The 18,315-nt window shown below is 52.7% G+C and overlaps 2 protein-coding genes across 6 annotated transcripts in view; one reads left to right on the top strand and one right to left on the bottom strand.

Moving 5' to 3' along the window:
• Positions 1-411: 411 nt before the first annotated feature.
• Positions 412-11,773, top strand: LOC308063487 (mesothelin-like protein). The gene is made up of 16 exons (XM_080386536.1): positions 412-2,827; positions 3,314-3,345; positions 3,858-3,907; positions 4,473-4,593; positions 4,721-4,806; positions 5,238-5,364; positions 5,470-5,660; positions 5,758-5,848; positions 5,941-6,085; positions 6,595-6,863; positions 7,058-7,213; positions 7,391-7,524; positions 7,791-7,921; positions 8,091-8,191; positions 8,426-9,332; positions 10,032-11,773. Exons 1-16 carry the CDS (start codon positions 2,782-2,784, stop codon positions 10,112-10,114), a joined length of 2,670 nt encoding a protein of 889 aa, XP_080242662.1. The 5' UTR covers positions 412-2,781; the 3' UTR covers positions 10,115-11,773.
• LOC308063483 (otoancorin-like) overlaps positions 11,473-18,315 on the bottom strand; it is a 65,306-nt gene continuing 58,463 nt past the window's right edge. For all 5 annotated transcript variants that reach the window (XM_080386527.1, XM_080386526.1, XM_080386523.1 and 2 more), the window contains 10 exons: positions 18,102-18,292; positions 17,246-17,336; positions 16,648-16,759; positions 16,227-16,411; positions 15,272-15,418; positions 14,909-15,042; positions 14,191-14,318; positions 13,484-13,578; positions 12,688-12,877; positions 11,473-12,008 (listed from right to left, as the gene is read on the bottom strand). In XM_080386527.1, coding sequence (XP_080242653.1) covers positions 11,914-12,008; positions 12,688-12,877; positions 13,484-13,578; positions 14,191-14,318; positions 14,909-15,042; positions 15,272-15,418; positions 16,227-16,411; positions 16,648-16,759; positions 17,246-17,336; positions 18,102-18,292 — 1,368 coding nt within the window. In that variant the 3' untranslated portion in view covers positions 11,473-11,913. The remainder of the gene's footprint in view (positions 12,009-12,687; positions 12,878-13,483; positions 13,579-14,190; positions 14,319-14,908; positions 15,043-15,271; positions 15,419-16,226; positions 16,412-16,647; positions 16,760-17,245; positions 17,337-18,101; positions 18,293-18,315) is intronic.

The raw sequence follows: 18,315 nt of genomic DNA, 5'->3' as shown, positions 1-18,315 counted from the left end.
TGCACCACCCATCAGCTTTGCACTTGTGCCCGGAGTTGCAGAAACCAGAGATAAATGTGTATTTTCCTTACCCTGCAGAGGTGTTCTCCAGTTGCCCTTCCCCGGGTCCCCTCCTGTGCCGCGTTCAGTCCTGCTCCCTCCTCTGCCGTCCCTGCCACAGGGCCTTTTGCTGCATCATCCGTGAATCCACTCAAGCGTTTGGACGGGGGGGTTGTGATGGGGTGTGTGTCTGTGACGTTCTGTACAGCTTGCAAAAACCCTTATTTCTTGCTGCTCGTTACCGTAGTAAACCATTACCTGTGATCCTGCAGTTGGCCCTCTGGTCTCTCAATCCATGGCACATTGCTGCGGTGCCCGGGGCTTCCAAGAATGAGCCCGGACCGGCACAGCAGGAGCAGCCCAGGGCTCCAACCTGGCCAACCTGTTGTCTGAGCACCCAATCATCTGCGCTCTGCTGAAATTCCCTGGCCGAAACCACCCAGAGCCCTCCCGGGTTTAGTAACAGACAGAGGACCAGGTGCCCGAGGCAGTGAGGGCAGATGCCGCTGCCCTGGCCTGTCCCCTGCCTGTCCCTGCCCACTGCCCCCTGCCCACCCTGGCTAACACCAGTGGCTGGGATCGTCCCGACCCAAAGAGCAGAGGCAGAAGACAAACTGCTGGTTTCGGGACACTGCAGCTCCTCCTGGCCAGGAGATGGGGGAGCGGTCCTGGGGCTGCCTGTGTTTGGGGGGCGCAGGGAAAGCTGCGGCCGCTGTGATTCCCATATGATTCTTGTACATCAACAGTCATTCCTCAGGTTGGAACAGCTGGAGAAGTGAGCGAAGACCCAAAGGAATTATTTGCAGCCTTCAGCTTGTGAGGTTTTTTAAGCTTACAAAGCTGGCGAGGCAGGGAAGCGGCTGGCTGAGCGGAGGGAGCGTCTGTGTCTGCACCTGCCCCGCGCGGGGACCTGCAGCCGGAGCCCACCACGGAGCCACCCAGGGGAAGGGGCTTGGGCTGATGCTTCCCGGCATGTTCAGGTTTGGGGTGGACGCTCCTGTGCCTGCTCCTCCTGAGGCTGTTTCAGGGCTCCGTGGGGACACGGTGGACGCGCTGACCTGCAAAGGGGCCCCCATGTGCCCCCACCCTCCTGCTCCAGCCACCTCCGGCCGGCAAGCCCACGGCAGGGGCTGTGTCCCACCAGCAGCCTCGTACCAAACAAGTTTCTGTCATTTTACCACTCCAACAAGAGCTATTTTTACAGTAAATCTTTCCAAAATAGAAACCAGAAACACCCACAGGCGATGACCAAGCCCAGGTGCTGCAGGACCGGTTGCTCGGTGGGGGACAGGGATGGGGACAAGAGCTGGGAGCACCAGGGGATGGCAAACCCCACTCAGCACCACGCCGGCAGGGCCAGGGACCCTTTGCAAAGGCTGATGCCCCCAAACCCAGCCGAGCAGGTGGTACAGGCAGCCGGCCAGCCCTGCTGACTGCTCTCACCCTTCCCTTTTCCCAGGATAAATGCTCAGGTAACGTTTGCTGCTGCAAAGCATCGGGCTCCTCCCAGTTTTCATCACACAGCCTCCGAAAGGCTTTGCTTCCTTTTTTTGGTCTCCTTCTTCGTGGCATGTGCTGGATAGCATTGCAGGGCATGGTCAGAGACTGCAGGGTGGAAGGTGTAAAAAAGGAAATGGGATTGTCTGTGATTGAGGCAAAAAGGACAGGCGCAAGGGAAGCACCTCCTGGAGGGGTGCTGAGCCCGTCACCGAGGACCCCTCTGTTCTGCACCCGTTGCTGTATAAAATACACTCCTGAATAGCTCAGAGTTTTTTTTTTCACTCACTGGGAGGACCTTTGTCTCCATCAGAAATTACCACACCAGAGGATTTAACTCATTTGTCGCAAAGTTCAAAGTGACCTTTGAGAAAGAAGAAAAAACCCAACCCCAAACCCAGAAGAGAAAGCAGCTTTACCAAACAGTGTTGAGAAACGGCCCCGTCACACCCCGTTTTCAGAGCAACATCCCCACCCCGCAGCAGATAAGTGCCGAGCCGTCCCAGTGCTGCCCATCCCCGGCCACCGCAGGTGGGTGAGCACCTTGCTGGATCCTCCTCGCTGAGCCAAATCCCCCTGGACGGAGCGACTCGGCAAGGCCACCGGTGGGATTTGGGGAACATATTGAGACTTAGTGGGAAAACTACTCACGTCTGGTGCCAAGGACAATAAGCTAATTGCTCTGGGCAGCCCATCGATGGCACTTCTAGGATGGGGGGTTATTCTCTATCGGGGGTTTCTAGCTAAGGGATGGGGAGCTGGGTACAGGGGGAAGGCAATGCCTGCTGGTGCTCCTCCACTGGGTCACACTGGATTTCTCCCAGTCTGTGCTGGTATGGTCCCATGCGGAGCCAGGGGATGGACAGGGACCCTGTCCCTGCAGGGCACAGGTGAGAGCAGGGCTTTGGTGTCAGCGAGGACAGGTTATTGTGGAGTTTCTTTTAATGATGGACGGAGAATGAAATTCTGTTTTCTGTTATACAGGACTTAAAATCTCTCCCTCGGTTGTGGAGGGGTTGTGCCAGCACTCGCAGAGCACGGGGGGCACGCTGACCCCGGACTGAGGGGGCTCCCACAGCTCCAGCCCCAGTACTGGACCAGAGAATCGGCTGCAGGACCCCTCAGCGCCTTTCCAGCCCGGCCAGCACCGCGCACCGAGCACCGTCCCGAGCGTGGGACACGGCTCCCACCCGTGCGCTGAGCTTGCCTGACCTGTGCCAAGGACAAAGCCCTGGCACGAGCAGCATGGTGCGGGCAGCCCCGGCCCCAGCAGCCGTCGCTCTCTGCCTCTGTGAGTTACCTGCGAGTTACATCTTGTCCCCCTAAGGCTGACCCTGCCCCAGGACCCCCTTCCACCCCCCGGCCCTGGGGATGCTCCAGCTGCTTCTCATTCCCAACCGGCACTTGCCTGCGCTCTGCCTCCTGCTCCCGCCGGCATCCCCGGGCAGCGGGAGCTTTTCCCAGCTGCAGTGGCAGGGCGTTGGGCATCGCACAGACGGATTTCAGGGGGCAGATCCTACGTGCCTGCTAGCTGTCCCCTAAACCCACCCGGAGCCCCCCGGGTTGCCTGGGCTGGCGCAGGCTGCAGGGCGCTGCAGGGGCTGCTCTCCGCACGGTGCTCCCCAGCACTTACTAAACATTATTAAATTGATGAAAATAAGGTCCTTCCCAGACTTTAACCCCGGAGCTGCCTTAGAACAGCCCCCGACCACCTGCGCGTAGGGTCGCAGGTGCTGGTAATGTGGATGCTTTATAACCAGCTCCCGCTTCCTTGCAGGTTTCTCCGCAGACCTCGTGAAAGCCGCAGTGGTGAGTCACCACCAGCTGCTCCGGCAGCTCCCAACACGCCAGGGCTTTGCCAAAACCTCACAGCTGGTGCCGACAGTGGCAGAGCTGCTGCAGTTCCCCCAGCCCTTGTCTCCAGGGAGGCAAAGCTGTGGCCTCGCCACTGTCCCCGTCCATCTCCCATCCCATCCCTTGCTCACTCGCTGCCCAGCAGCCTCTCTGCCCTGCTCCCAAACCGAGGGCTGGGAGCCTAAATGTGCTGGGCACCTGGCTGTCCCCCCAGCTCAGGGAAGCAAGGACAGACCCGTCGCTGAAGGGTCCCCACTGCTGAGAGCAGCTGTGGTGGCTTTTGTCCCCATGCGTAACCCAGGGCAGCCTCAGGATGCTGCGGTTCCCGGCTCCCTGGGGTTTGCAGGGAGCAGCAGCTGGTCTGGGTGCTCCAGCCGGATCAGATCCCATTCCCCGCTTGGTCCCCGCATTTCAAAGCCTTTCCCATTCCTTGCTGGGGCTGAGTATCCCCCCACCCTCCTCCCCAGGCCGCCCTGACCATCGGAGCTGTCCTGTCTGCCACAGAGCAACACACCGAGTAAGTACCAGCCCCAGCCGGGGACTCTGATGGGCAGGGGGAGTCTTGGGGGGTGCAGGCAGTGGGGCTGGCATGGTAGATGTTGCATTTCTCCCCACATCCCTGTGACAGGTCACTGGGGCTGGGAGAGGATTTACAGCCTTGTGCAGCCGGTTTGGTGCTGGCACCCAGGCTGGGATTTCAGCTGCATCGGCTTTTGTTGTAGCACAAACACACCAAGAATTTCCTTTCTTTTACGGGGCTGACACAGATGTACCAGGAGCCTCCCCGCAGCTAAAAGCCAGGCTCTGCTGGCTTCAATCTCTCTCCCAAAGCCTGGGGTATGGTGGGCACCTCTGCCACCCGCCTGGCCGTAGGGTGAGCATCCTGACGCCTGCAGGGTATCCCCCTTGGCAGTGCCCCAGCGCTGCCATCAGGGGACTTTCTCATGAGACCTCGTGTTATTCCCACTTACCCCATGCAGAGTGGTCAGAGTGAAGGGCGATTTCCCAAGGGAACTGGTGGGTTTGTCCTCCACGGGGAGCTAAAGCAGATGGTGAAATGTAACTGCTTTTCCCCAATGCAGCCTCTCAGCGCCAGCCCTGCAAAGCTTCCAGTGCATCCCAGCCAGCGACCTGCCTGCTGCTGACATCCTCGCCTTTGCCCAGGGACTGCAAAACAGAACAGCAGAGCTGAGCAGCACCCAGGTGGGCAGGGGCAGGAGTGGGGCACGCAACCCCCCGGAGCCTGACAGGGCACAGGGAGCCGGGGGGTGCCGGGGCGAAGGGGCTCTCACCACCTTGGCATTGACAAGACGAGCCTCTCTCTGCCCAGCTGTCCTGCCTGGCCAGGCTGCTCGCTGCCAGGAACCTGACGGCTGGTTTTGGCCAGTACCCACCAGACCTGCTGCTCTTCTTCGAGTGAGTATCGAGGGCGGCACACGGCTGCAGTTTTGGGGCTGAATCACACCACGCGGTGCTGGCCAGTGTGGCCCTGGCACAGCTCGGGCACACGGGAGCTCTGCGGTGGCGGAAGAGTTAACCTCTGCAGGCACCTCCAGACGCGAATGGGGCATCTGCATCCCTGCAGACCCCCCGGTCCTCTCCTCACCCTACTCCTCTCTGAGGCTGGGGCCAGGCTGGCCATGGCATGGGGCGCACGGGGATGGTCCATGCCCGAGCCATCCTCCCCAGGGTAGGAGACCCCCAGCCCCAGGCAGCCCAGCAGCTCATTGCTCAGAAAGCCACAACAGTTTAAAACTACTTTCCCCATGCCCACAAAAACCACAAATTAAAGATCTCCTGCCTGGACACAAGGATCCTCTTTGTCCCCGACTCTTGCTCCCTTGCAGTTTGACCGAGGTGCGTGGTGGGACCTGCGGAGCGTTTTATGCCCGGGCTTCCCGCGGGAACCTGGACCTGCTGCCCAGGGGCTCAGCCCGGCGGACAGGGCTGCTGCGTGGGGCGCTGGCCTGCCTGGTGAGTGGGGGCTGAGCCGGGGCGGCCAGGGCCCCCCCAGGGGCAGCCAGGGTCCCCCGTGCCCCTCGCCAGGCGTTTGCACAAGGGCTGGTTTGACTCTGCCAGGGGGTGAGGAGCAGCCACCTGCGCCCAGAGCAGCTCAACAGCCTCGGGGCACTGGTGTGTGACATGGAGCCAGAGACCATCGTGGCCTCAGACCCCAGCGTCCTGGAGAACCTGAAGCTCTGCCCAGTGCTCACAGGGGCCCAGCGAGATGCCCTCAACGCCATGCTCCTCGGGGGGGGCACAGCGTATGGGTAAGGAGCCTTCATCTGCTCTGGTGGGGGTGGGCGATGAGCAGGAGGGATGGTGCCCGTGGGGATGCTGAGCTGGTCCTTCTCCCAATGACCACAGGGACCCTTCAAGCTGGGATTTACAGACTCTGCAAAATCTGGGGCCGCTCGTGCTGGCTTTGAACCAGACCACGCTGAACTTGGTGGCTGAGGTAAGCCCCCTCCTTGGGACCCCAGGGTGAGCTGCCCTCAGCCAGGCCAGCCCCGAGGCTGCGGGACCCAGCACCCCCTGCCCCCCTGGCAGGCGGCACGGGAGGCTTTCGGCAGCAGCATCACGGCTGCGTACGGCAGCCAAGGACGTTCCCAGCGGGAGAAATCCCTGACCCTCCTCAGGGCCTTCGCGGCAGCATCAGCTTCATCCCATCCCAGGCTGAAGCGGAGCGCGGACCGTGAGTGTTTCCCTTCGCGGTGGCCAGTCTGGACCAGCTCAGAGCTCTTGGGGGGTGTAGTACCCCCGGCGTGGGTTAGCATCTGGGCACCCACAGGGAGGGGGACAGGAGTGGGCAGAAAGCAGTGGGATTCCCATAACCTAACTGGGGCGATGGGGGAAATGTCCTTCCAGCACCTGGGAGCGGGAATATGGCAGCAGCAGCCGGGAAGGAGCCGGCAGGGGAGCAAACCCCGGCCGGGGCAGCGCCAGGGTGGGCTGCGGCATGACCGGAGGGTGCTGGTGGGTGATGTGGGAAAGGGCTCACCTTGCCGGAGCGTTCCGAGTTGCCTTTGACAGGAGAAAGCACTTGTGCCTGCAGAAACAGCACCCGCTTCCGCAGGAATAGCTTTAAGGAAAGCAAGCAAACAAGGCGCCTTCGTGGGCTGGGGGCCAGCGGGTGGGAGGATGACTCGCGGTCCCAGCCGGTGGCCTGAGCCACGTCACTGCCATTCCCTGTTCCTTCACCAGGTTCTCCTGAGGGGCTGGTGGGACCCCGTGGCAGGACCGGGGCCGGGGGGAGGGCGCCTGGTGACCTGCTCCCGCTGCCCGCAGGCTGCCTGTCCGCGCCCATCACGGCCAGCACCATCGCTGGCCCCTTCTTACTCATCGACTACGACACCAGGGAGCAGTTCGACCTGTGCCTGAGCAATGAGGTTTTAAAAGCAAACCTGGGGGCTCTGCTGGAACAGCCGCTCACCGTGGAGTACCTCCTGGTCGTGAAAGCGAAGCTGGAGCAGGTGACAGTGGCACAGGGCAGGAGCCCCCCCGCCGCCCCCCTGTTAGCATGGGCACGCTGCGGGACGGGCAGGACCTGCTGTGCTGCATCGCCAGCTGCAGGGATGAAGGCGCCCAGGCGGGTTCTTTGCACCCATTTCTGCCTTCTTTTCCCTTCCCTGACCCTCTTTTCTGCCCTGCTGGCCTGACCCTACAGATTTACCCTTCGGGGATCCCAGAGGAGCAGCTGAAGCTGTTAGGGCCACTGTCCCGCCAGTACACGGTGCAGGAGATCAGTCTGTGGCCGGTGACATCCAGTGACACGCTCTCAGCCCTGCTCAACCCCTCGGGTGGCAAGTGGGAAGCTCCCCAGGTAAACCCACAGCACCAGCGGGGGATGGGAACCCAAACGGGGACCGCATGGTGCCCGAGCCCAGCCAGGGGCAAAGGTGTTGCCCGAGCGTGGCACGGCGGTTTTGCAGCACACACGTTTCTACCAGCAGCATCTTCCTTCCCTGCCAGCGTGCAACCACTGAACTTTGTTTCCCAGGTCCAGCAGCTGCTCAGCAGATACCTGACACTGGGAGGCACCTTGACTGGGCCCTTGCTTCAGAAAATCGGTGGAAGACACCTGTGTAATCTGCAGGAGGAGCGGATCAATCAAATATCTCCAGAAGCGATCCAGTAAACTGCTTTTTAGGGATGCTGTTCAGTCCTGTGAAGCCCCTGGGACCTCGGGGGAAGCGGGTGGTTGGATGGCAGGTCCCCACCTCCGTTTTACCTCTGCCCACTCGCGGGCAGCAGGGTGGCATGGCTGCGTCCCGCTCCCACCCCTGCCCCAGCTACTGCGAGCGGGGACAGACCACTCATCTCCCCTGGCCAACAAAAGGGCTTTAGTTGTGGTTTGGAGTGGTGCCCCCAGCTCTAACCTGTGACTTTCCCTGCCCCAGGACTGCTGGACAATTAAACATTTCTTCTTGCTCTCAAACCAAGAAGGACCAACTCTACAGAAAAGCCCGGGTGGCCTTTGCTGGCCAGGCTGGCACCAGGGCGTATTACTGCCGGATCTGGCCCTACCTGGGTAGGTGTTCCAGCCCCTGCCCTGCTTCCCACGGCGCCTGAGGTTCAATATCTCTTCCTTGGCCGGGGGGTTTAGCCACGCTAGAGACATGCCTAGCAGTCTCCAAAACCCCTCCAAAAGCGTTGGAAGCGTTTCACGTGTCTAGGTGCGCCATGTGCTTTCTTTAAAGGTGGAGCTCCAGCAAAGGACCTGAAGGATCTGGCTCAAGCTGGCGTTGCCATAGACATGGACATAGACACCTTTCTTGCCCTAAATCCCAACGAACTGCAGGTACGTTCCCGGTACGCTGCTGCCCTTTTCCCTGCTGAAGGGCAGGGCTAGTCGAGGGCTGAGCAGCGGGGTTTGAGGCTGGAGCCCCATCAGATCACCATTTCTCCATTTTTTTTTACCTTTTAAAATTTTTGTTTGGAAGTTATTACTTGCTCTGCAGTCCTGTTAGAAAAGCGTTTTGTAGCAATGCCGGCTGTGAGGATTAACAAAGATGACTCTATATGTGTGCTGCAGAAACTCAGCGTTGTGGATGTGAAAAATTTGCTGGGGGAAAACCTCCCTTCCCTGAAGGAAGCTGAGAACGAGACCTCGGTGATGCGCTGGGTGAAGAGACAGTCCCAGCGGGAACTGGACTGCACCCTGGGAATCGGCCTGCAAGGGGGAACGGAGGAACCCGGCCCCACAAGGACGGCTCCCCCTCCTCACCCCACTGCCTCGGCCAGTATCACCCCCACAGCCACCATCCCCGTGCCCACCACCCTCCCCACTGTTGCCATTAGCAGCCCCCCCCCCCCTAATTCAAGTACCAGCCCCCACAAGGCTCCCACCCCAAGCGCTCTCAGCCCAGCCCCCCCTAAGAGCACTCCCCCCCACGCTTACACCACTGCCAGACCTGCTCTGACCACCAGCTCCATCATCCCATGCTCCATCCACCAGTCTGCCACCTCACATAAGGCCACCCCCTCCTCTGTCAAGCCCAATGCCACCTCTCCCAGCTCCGTCCCACTCCCTGCTCTCACACGCAGTGCAACCACCAGCGCTAGTGCTGGTACCACCCCTAACACCAGCACCCCACTGGTGTCCATGAACCCCCCAGCACCCGGGGGTACCACCCACCCCACTCCTGCCACTCGTCACACTGTCATGCCCAGCACCCTTGTCCCCAACTCCACCTCTGCAGCCACAGAAACAAACCTCCCTTCCCACAAACCCACCCCGACCCCCAACTCTACCGTCTCCACCCAGAAGAGTGTCACCTCATCGACGACAACACTGCTTTGCAAGACCGGTGCCCCTCCGGCATTGCTTGGCCCCTCTTCCACCACCCACAGCGGTGAAACCACTAAAAAGCCACCCGTAGATGTGCCAGAGCCACCGAGGCCAACACCCGGCGGGTACATCAACCTGCAGCCTGAAGCTGGTAAGGTGTGAATGTTCAGCGTCGGGAAAGGCTTACGAACCGCTGGTGAGGCACAAGCCTTCACTGACGAGCAACAGCCGATCTACCTTGCTCCTGGCCAGATTTAATACCGGTGCGCTGTTGCCCCACACAGCTGCTGGCTGGGCAGGTAGTGACGTGTCTCTGCAGGGCATTACAGCCCCTGGGTCTGGAGCGTACTGCCTTCAGACCCTGTGCGCTCTCAAGTCTGGCGAGGTGCACCTTAAGATGTCTCATCACCTTCTGAGCATCCACCGCTTTGCAGAGAGCTGGAGTAATTCCGTTAATGCCAAGGCACGGTACTATTTTTCACAAGGCAAGGACACGGCCTTCCATCTTTTAGCTGCACATAGTGTTTCTGACTAGGCATCGCTGTAAAATGCTAAAATCTTTTTTTAGTCCTTTAACCTAACAGAGCTACACTGGTTGCTTTCATGACTCAAACAGATTTACTCCTGCTTTATGCTGGTGAAGGTAAGACTCAGTCCTGCTGCCTACTCCTGGCCAGGTGACATTTATAACCGGGGTGCAGGCATGGTAATGCCACAAAAGACAGAAAAGCGTTGTCCTGACACAGGTGATTCTTCAGGGTATCTGAATCGCAAAGCAACCCTACTGCCCTCACAGCTCACGCATGCTCTTCACCTGGATAATCCACTTCTTTCTGTGTTCTCCACCTAGGATCAGGATCCAGACTCTCCTCCTGCCTACTGCACGTGCTGACCACCGCCGTGGGAAGCTCACTGCTGCGAGGGCTTCTCTGACACTGCCACCTCTAGCACCATACTCACTACATCCTTCCTTTAATTTTCACCATCCTGCAAAATAACGGGGCTGGCAAATTCCCTGCTGAAAAGCAGAAACCCAGGAAAAGAACAGTTTGTCCACTTGATACCAGCACAGAATTTTATTACTTTTGAGGATGGGTAATGAAAGGAGGACAGCTATTTTTCCAGCCCAAAACAGCCCAACAGGTACTTACTAGCTAGTTACTCTACATAATAAAATCACCAGCAATATTGACTGGTCTGACAATGTCTTAATGCTGACAGCAGGCCCAGATCTGCCAGCTCTACTCACACTGAGTGGTATTTTCCTTCTAAGCAGTCCCACTGTGGCCTGTTGAAACACTGGGACAACTCAGGGATTTGAGTTACTGGCCGTTGCAAAAGCAGCACAATATGGCGCAGCAACACAGTCTGAAAGCTGAGAGATACACTAAATCGCATTTAACTTGTTTCATGAACTTGGGAGATTATTTTTTTTAATCAAGATTTCCTCAAACTACGCAAAGCCTAGTTATAGGGATGATTAACTGGAGACAGTTTATCTTGATTACTGTTGCAATGCTGTATAATAAAACATCAATCGACTTTTTTTCCCCTAATGAAATGTGTTCTTTGATGTGCTTTTAGTGCTTTGTATTGCAGTTTTTCTACCTAGGTTAAGTCTAAACAGTTTCCACTTTTTTTGGTCTGACTTCATTCATTATCTAGTGTCTCCTCCTCTAAAGCTCTACTACGAGAAAGCGTTTCCCCTTCCAACTTACACATCTTCCACTTACTAGTCCCATTCTCCATGGGCTGAGGACATTATTGCATGCCATTTGCTGAGACTGTGTCAAGGCATGATGAAACATATCAAAATTGTTATCAGGGGATCAATGCTGTTAAAAATGCAGACTGTCTTGCTTACACCCGGCTCTCTTGCACCCTAGCTAGTGCCCCAGCACCATGGGATGCAGGCAGCCTCTTGCCACCCAGAAGTCTGCAGTGAAGGACAGACCAGGGATATCCTGTTCCCTTCTGCACAGCATGGACAATGGACATTTATAGTGTCTTTGCAGGCAGGCTCTCCTCCTGGGGGAAAAGGGGGATTTCAGGGGCTGGATACAGGTTGCACTGAGGCTTTTTTGAACAGAAATTCCCAATGAATCTAGTACAAAGTTCTTATACCCTCCCCATGAGAAAGCTGAGAACAGCCTCAGCTCTTTAGTGTTGAGTAGTCAACACCAAAGAAAATTAACAGGCATGTCTTGGGTTTCTGACCATTTAATTTGGACCGATATCTGCAGACATGAACGCGCAGGCAGTCCGAATGAAGAGAGGACAACAGCAACTCATCCATTTGCTTCAGCCATTTTTTACTTAATTCCACTATTTATTTACAATCAGCCAGAAAACTTCACTCCCAATTCAGTGGTCTTGGCAGCATCAAGAGATCTGGGTCTTTGAGAAATGTAATTGTTAACATGCAAAAAAGCCAAGTAGCTCACCCTTAAACCCACCAGGGTTGTACAGTAAAATATTGGTATCGTTTGTGTTGCAGTAATATGGCTGGTGCTTACCTAGGCTTGGTCTGTACAAAAGGCAAAGATCCTGCTCTGAAGAGTCTGAGATTCCCCCCCTCCCTGCCCCCCGCGTGATTTGAAACAAAAAAGTACCTAAAAGTGAACCTTGGGCTGCATAATACTCCCTCACCCGCCAGCATGGCTGTCCCCAACAGGCCTCACAACAGGTCACAGGCTGCTCCCCTTCATCTTATTTCTCTTGAGGGAAGATATTCAAGACAAGACTAACATCATCAGGGAACTGATCAGCAGAGTAGGCAGGAGGTGGAACGTCACAGCCACAGTACCCAGAGAGGCTGAGGGTGGTGCTAGAGGAAAAAGAGGGGGCATTAGTGCAAAGAAATGAACAATTGAACTGTTCCCCCATGGGGGAGAACATCTCTTTATGCCACATCCAGGGAAGATCTTTGGCTATCTATTTCTAACTTCCACCCCTAACAGCACCACCAAGTCACAGCCCAAATCCAACACACTGCAGAGGAGGAAGCTCTGGAAGTGCTCACTCAGTTGAGATGTTCAGCCAGCGAGGATGGTCTCAGTGAGATTACAGGATTGCTTCTCATATTGGACCCAGAACTTGCTCTGCAAGGCTTAAGGCTCCCCAGCAGGACTGAACTTACTGTCCCTTGACGCTGGGAGGTGACGGGAGGAGGTGAGCACTCACCAGTGCGCTTTAATGGGGCTGCGTGGATGGGTAGTGACAAGTGCCTCTGGAACGGGACCTCAGCAGCCCAGATCAACAGGCTCTGCTCTCTCAGCACAGGAGCAGCCAAGGAGGACTTGCCAGGGCCTTGGCCCAAGGGCTGCTGAAAGCAGGACTAGAGCTGTCTGGCAGCACTGCCCGAGGCTCAAATGCTTGAGCTTGGTGCACTCACTTCTCTTTTGCAGGCAACTGAAAGCACTTTGCTCCCATATGGAGTTTTTCTCCTTGCTGTAACCCAAAAATATTTAAAGCACAACAATCATAAGTCCTAACATAATACATACTCTGAAATCTGGGCGTGACGATGTTGATGTAGCCTTCTTGTGTTCCCCCAGTGAGCCCAACATGCAGTTTATCCAGTTCTGATTGCTTCTGTGTTCGGACCCACTCACGGATGGGAGACTTGTTCTGCCATTTCACCAGATCACCAAGATTCATCCCCAGCAAGCCCTGAACCTCAGAAGGTGTCAGGCTCTAGAAGAAATCAAAGAATTACAGATGTAAATGCAGGAATGAAAATAATACCTCTGACCAAAGAACTGATAGAAAAAGGTTTCTATTAGCAGAAGTGTGAAGATTAAGGAAGACAAATTTCTGGTGAGTGGTTTCAATTGGAACAATCTTCTCTTAGGTTATGGGAATGAACACGATTGTTCCCCGAAGACTATTTCTGTTTCCTGACGACAAGTCTCCTACTCTCAAGTGGAGGCCCCAGTGCCTGCCCAAATCACTGGGCTTTCTTCCAGAGTTGAGGATATTACTGCGAACACACCTGTTAGAAGATCTGTCACATAGCTGTGAACTGTAGTCTACTGCACGCCTGTCCCCTGCTTCTGCCACTAGTGCTTATGGGAGCCTGCTCTAAAGAAATTCCTCAGTAAGACTGGCTTAGCACCCATGTATGACCCCGAATTGCACATTTAAAAAGGTTTCAGGCCAGTTCTTCACTTTCTACTGGTCTCGCATCATTCTGAATTTGATGGAGTGACTCCTGATTTACACCAATGGACAATGCGACCAAACCAGCCACTTAGTGTAACACAAATGCAAGGAGTGAAACAATTTCAAGATTCAGCTCACCATCACAGAGTCTTTTCTTAAATTCATGAAAGTACTAATGTCCATGTTCACCTTGTCCTTGCTTAGAGCTTTGAGATCTACACCAGGAGCACCCCCTGGGACCAAAAAGAGAAAGTATATCAAAGCATGGAAAAGGACAGCCAGCCCTCAAATGAACCGTGTCATGTATCTGTATAAGCTACAGCTATAACAGTGTCTCCGAAGTTTATTAGGTTGGGGCTGCTAATAGAGTGAGTTCCAACTGCAAAGGATATGGATGCTACTTCATTTTGCTGGAAAGTATTATTGCGTTGGCCATTAAACCAATCTGTGACAATGCCAGATGCTAGACAGAGGTGGAAGAAGAGTTTGCTTAGGCTGTGAACAAATTCCTGGCTTAACAGGGGGGAAAATCATCTATGTTTTATGACTTGGAGAAGGGCTGTGAGATATGGCCTAAGCATTAGCAGCTTGATTTCTCATGGATCTCGCAGATCTTATCCATCCCAAAAGTTATGAGTTGTTTTCCCTGTGATAGTCTGACAATTGATTTGGGCAACTTCAAGTCAGGTACAGAATATCTAATGCCATCTACAAGTTGGAAAAGACTGAAACTTCTAACAACTTCGCTTTGAAAATTCCCAAACCTTAGATGGTATTTGATACCTATTCACCACCTCCTGGCTAAGACTCTCTCTTTCCCCATAACATGCTGTTGTTTTACGTACCTAGATATGGTTTAATCAGCTGATAGTAAGCAGGGAAATAGTGCTTGTCTGAGAACGCATGTTTTGCTTTAGCATATAAGATGTCTTTCGTAAGCTGTGAACAGGCTGAAGTATTCAGAGATGCCAGTCTGAAGAAAAAATGAAGATTTAAGGAGAGAAAAGGTTTTATTATCTTCAACCTGTATAAATTTTGAACTATTCTGAGTATCTCTCTGGGATTCTCTACAAAGGACAGGTGACCCCCTCTTCCCAGTAGATACAAGAGCTGCGGAGAGAAACTAAGAGGAAAAAATATAATGGCTCAGTCTCCTGCTCAAAATGATATGTCTTCTAGGTTATGATGGCTCTGATGGTGCATTGTAAGTTTATGTGTTTGCAAAGATGTAGTTAATTTCATTTAACAGTCTTTCAAAGGAATTTGAATAAAATTTAATTAATTCTCTTTTGCCTCTAGATAAAAGCATGCATGCAGACCATATCTGTTGTCAGATGAGCTGCAATAAAGAGAATTTGACTGCAAATCTGAGCCCTTCCCTGGCAGGCTTTTAAAGCTGTACACAGGTTTTTAAAGAGCGAGTACTCTTTTTTTTAATTTAAAGAGCAGGTACCACATTGCTTCCTAGATTTCCTCTCACTAAGTGGACAGAAAAGGAAAATGCACTTGCTGATGGGAAAATGTTTTTGCGAGAAGCCAGGAGCATCATGATATTTGACTCACTTCAAGCTGTTGGAGTCTATCATATTCAGCTGGGTTGCATTTAGAAGGCATACATATTTTGTACCGATTGCGTTCAGTGCAGTAGTGTCCAAGGCATTTCCCAAGTCAACATACCGTTTAATCATTGCAGAAGCCTAGAAACATTTGATTTTTTCAAAAGTAAACTTGAATTAGAATTTACGTTTTCATCCTCAAAAAAACCCGAAATGACTAATTACAAAAATAAAACAGAATCATTTCCAATCTGTTTGTTTGGACCTCAGTGACAGGCCAGTCATCTTTGAATCCACTAAGCCAGTCCTAAACCAGCAACTCCCAAACCAGGAAGCAAATACGGGCAGGAAAGCAAACCCAAATCCCTACCTGATAATCAGCGGGCTGACTTTTCAGCAAGGTAGCCAGCGAGGCAGATGAAGTTATCTTCAGTTTGGAAACATCCTCAGGGGTGATGAAAGCAATGAGGGAGCCCAGTTTAGGGAACAGACTTGCAGGATACCCATCAGGATATGTCTGTGGAAAGAACGTTGTTACTGCTTATATGAACACTCATTATCACAAGCCTGTGCTTATGGATTTATGCTCTTTGCAAAATTGATGTGGAAAACCCCAAAAGGTCTGCAAGGAATAAGAAACCAAAACCAGTGAGATTGCAGAGCACATCTGTCCATTTTATGCTTGATAGCTCAGGCAAGCAGACCCCGGGGACAGGAACAAAACCTGAAGCCCTGTGAAGTGCCTTACCGCAGAGCCCTGAGTGGGCAGCACACCTTGCAGTGGTGAAGGCTAATCAAATGCTGGGCTTCCCTAGCAGTAGCACAGCCAGCAGGCCAAGGGAAAGGATTCTTCCCCTCCATTTGGTGGCACTTGCAAGACCCAGTCTGGATACTACGTCCAGTTTTGAGCTCCCTGGTACAAGAAAGACTAGCAAGTCCAGCAGAGCGCCATGCTGGGCAATGGGGCAGAAGCACACAACATACAAAGTGGGGCAACAGGACTGAGGGAGCTGTATTTTTAGTCTGAAGAGAAGACTAGGCTATATTTTTATTACTGCCTTCAACTACCTAATGGGAGATTATAAGGAGGATGGAGTCACGCTCTTCTCAGAGGTGCACGTTGAAAGGATAAAGGTCAAGAGACAAGGAAAATTCTGAATAGATATGAAGAAATATGTATTTTCACAGTAATGGCGGTCAAACATCGGAAGAGGAGCCCAGAGAGATGGTGGAGTCTCAGTCCATGGAGATACTTAAACTCAACTGGACAAGCCCCTGAGCAATCTCACCAGTAGACAATTTGACATTCTCCAGCCTGGCATTACCTCATCCAGCCGCCTCTTCATCATAGCTAATTGCTCAACAGTGAAGGGATAGGTCAGTATCTGAGGGAGGTAATTCTCCAGAGAGACGTTCTTCAGGCAAGTATGTAACTCCTCAGGTGTGTAGTACACAGGCATCAAGTCATCATTAAGAACTGTCTCTGTTATCTGCTTGCCAGGTGGGCAACCTGTTGAAGCAATTATCAAATGTGTTTAGTGTTAAATCCTTCTGCTTCTGGCTTTGAATGCTCCCGTTCTGGAGACAGACAGGTATGCAATCATGGTACCACCCTCCTCCTCAGTGACTTGCCACCAAGTGTTTCACAGTTCAGCTCAGACACATTTAGGGAGACCCACAAGCTCTAGGGTCAACCCTGATACCAGGGGGAATGTTGCCATCAAGGGTAAGAGAAAGCTCCCATACCATCAGCACGCTTATGCCTAGTAGGCAGGAGTTCTTCAACAATGGGGACCAGCTGTTCCCTTGACAGAGGTGAATCGTGTGCAAAGGTTTTCAGCCAAAGAGTTAAAACATTCTGCAAGGAAAATGTTTCATCAGGGAGATATTGCAATCCTGGGTGTACCACTAGCATAACAAGTTGCTACTCACACAGACAAGAATCTTCATTGTTAAAGTACTATGGGCAGTAGACCTGCTGCTATAAGCCTTTCCTTGGTGAGACGATGGAAAAATTCTAAATGCTTAAACTCTATTATATTCCATGCCCCAGAAATTATTTTGCCTCCTCACAAAACATTATATAGAGTTACTACTGCTTTCCACCTCTGGTACTCTTCTGACAGTTCCAGGAAGGGGATGACAGTGATCTAGATTTGCAGTTCCAGACTGTCAGCTTGATCAGCCCTCACTCCTCATAGACCATCCATGCCCTTTGGCACCACACTTTTAAATGAAGACACTACTGAAAACACACTGGCTGAACAACCCCCATCATATTTCTTCCATACTGCCAGACCTAGGAGTGCTCCCCAAACGCCTCACACCTCTACGAACAACCCACCTTAGGGATTTTCTGCAAGATGCCGTGATCAAATACAGGAATCAATCCACTGAGCTCATTCAAGGTATAAGTTGACCACACTACAGGAGGTCTGTATACAAAAATTTGCAAGGATCAGCTTTCAAGGAAGAACAACAGAAAAAAACCCCACAACTCCCTCTATGTTAAAAGCTGCCAGAATTATGTCCTTGTAACATTCGAAGTTAAGAAAATACAAGATTTAAATCCTAAAACTTCCTGTTACACAAAACTTCATTCCACCAGAGCGGGAACAATTGCTAGTAACATGAATAAGGGCAGCTGGATGGGAAAATGGCATTTAACACACACATTATTTTCTTTAGCACAAAATCCAAAGAATATGTATTGCCTACTACTGCCCTACTCAGTGCCAGGATCTCAGGGCATTTGACACAGAAAGGGCAAGTATTTTGCCTCCCTGGATGATGTTTCTGTTAGACACAGCCAGGGATTTATGAAGCATCTGTCAGTTTGACAGGCAGAAACAGAACGTTTTCTGAATGTCAGTGGCTGACAAACAGCTGGAGCCCACCTGTGTTCATCAGGACAGTCTCAGAGAAGTTTACTTAATGAAAAATTGACAAGAGGAAAGGCTTTTATAACTAGAGCAGGTGAGATACAGAAGCGACAATGTATTTTTTGGTGGGATTCCAGCCAAACCTTTCAGCTGAAAGTAGTTCAAATAGAACAATTTAAAAGGCCCAATGTAAAACCCAAAAGCAATCAATTATTCATGTTTTTGATCAAGCTGGTTGGCTGGAGTTCACTCAGGTTTTAATAGAACAATGGTTTTGTTTAAGGGAACTGTTTTGCTGATGTCAAGAAAAATTCTTACCCAAATGTAGTGTTACCACTACTGATGACATTCCTAATAGCCTCTTCTTGATCAGGCAGGAAAGATTCACACTGGCTTAACAGCTTCAGCAAATTCCCACCAGAATTTCTAATGTATTCTCCACCCAGGTCACAGACCAGTTGTCCCAGAATCTCTGCACTTTCCTTATTCACTTGTGTGCCAGGAATTTTCTGAAATAATAACAGACAGAAGT

Source organism: Falco punctatus, assembly GCF_963210335.1.
Source record: "Falco punctatus genome assembly, chromosome: 4".
Taxonomy (NCBI): domain Eukaryota; kingdom Metazoa; phylum Chordata; class Aves; order Falconiformes; family Falconidae; genus Falco; species Falco punctatus.
This window is presented reverse-complemented; position numbering and strand designations above follow the sequence as displayed.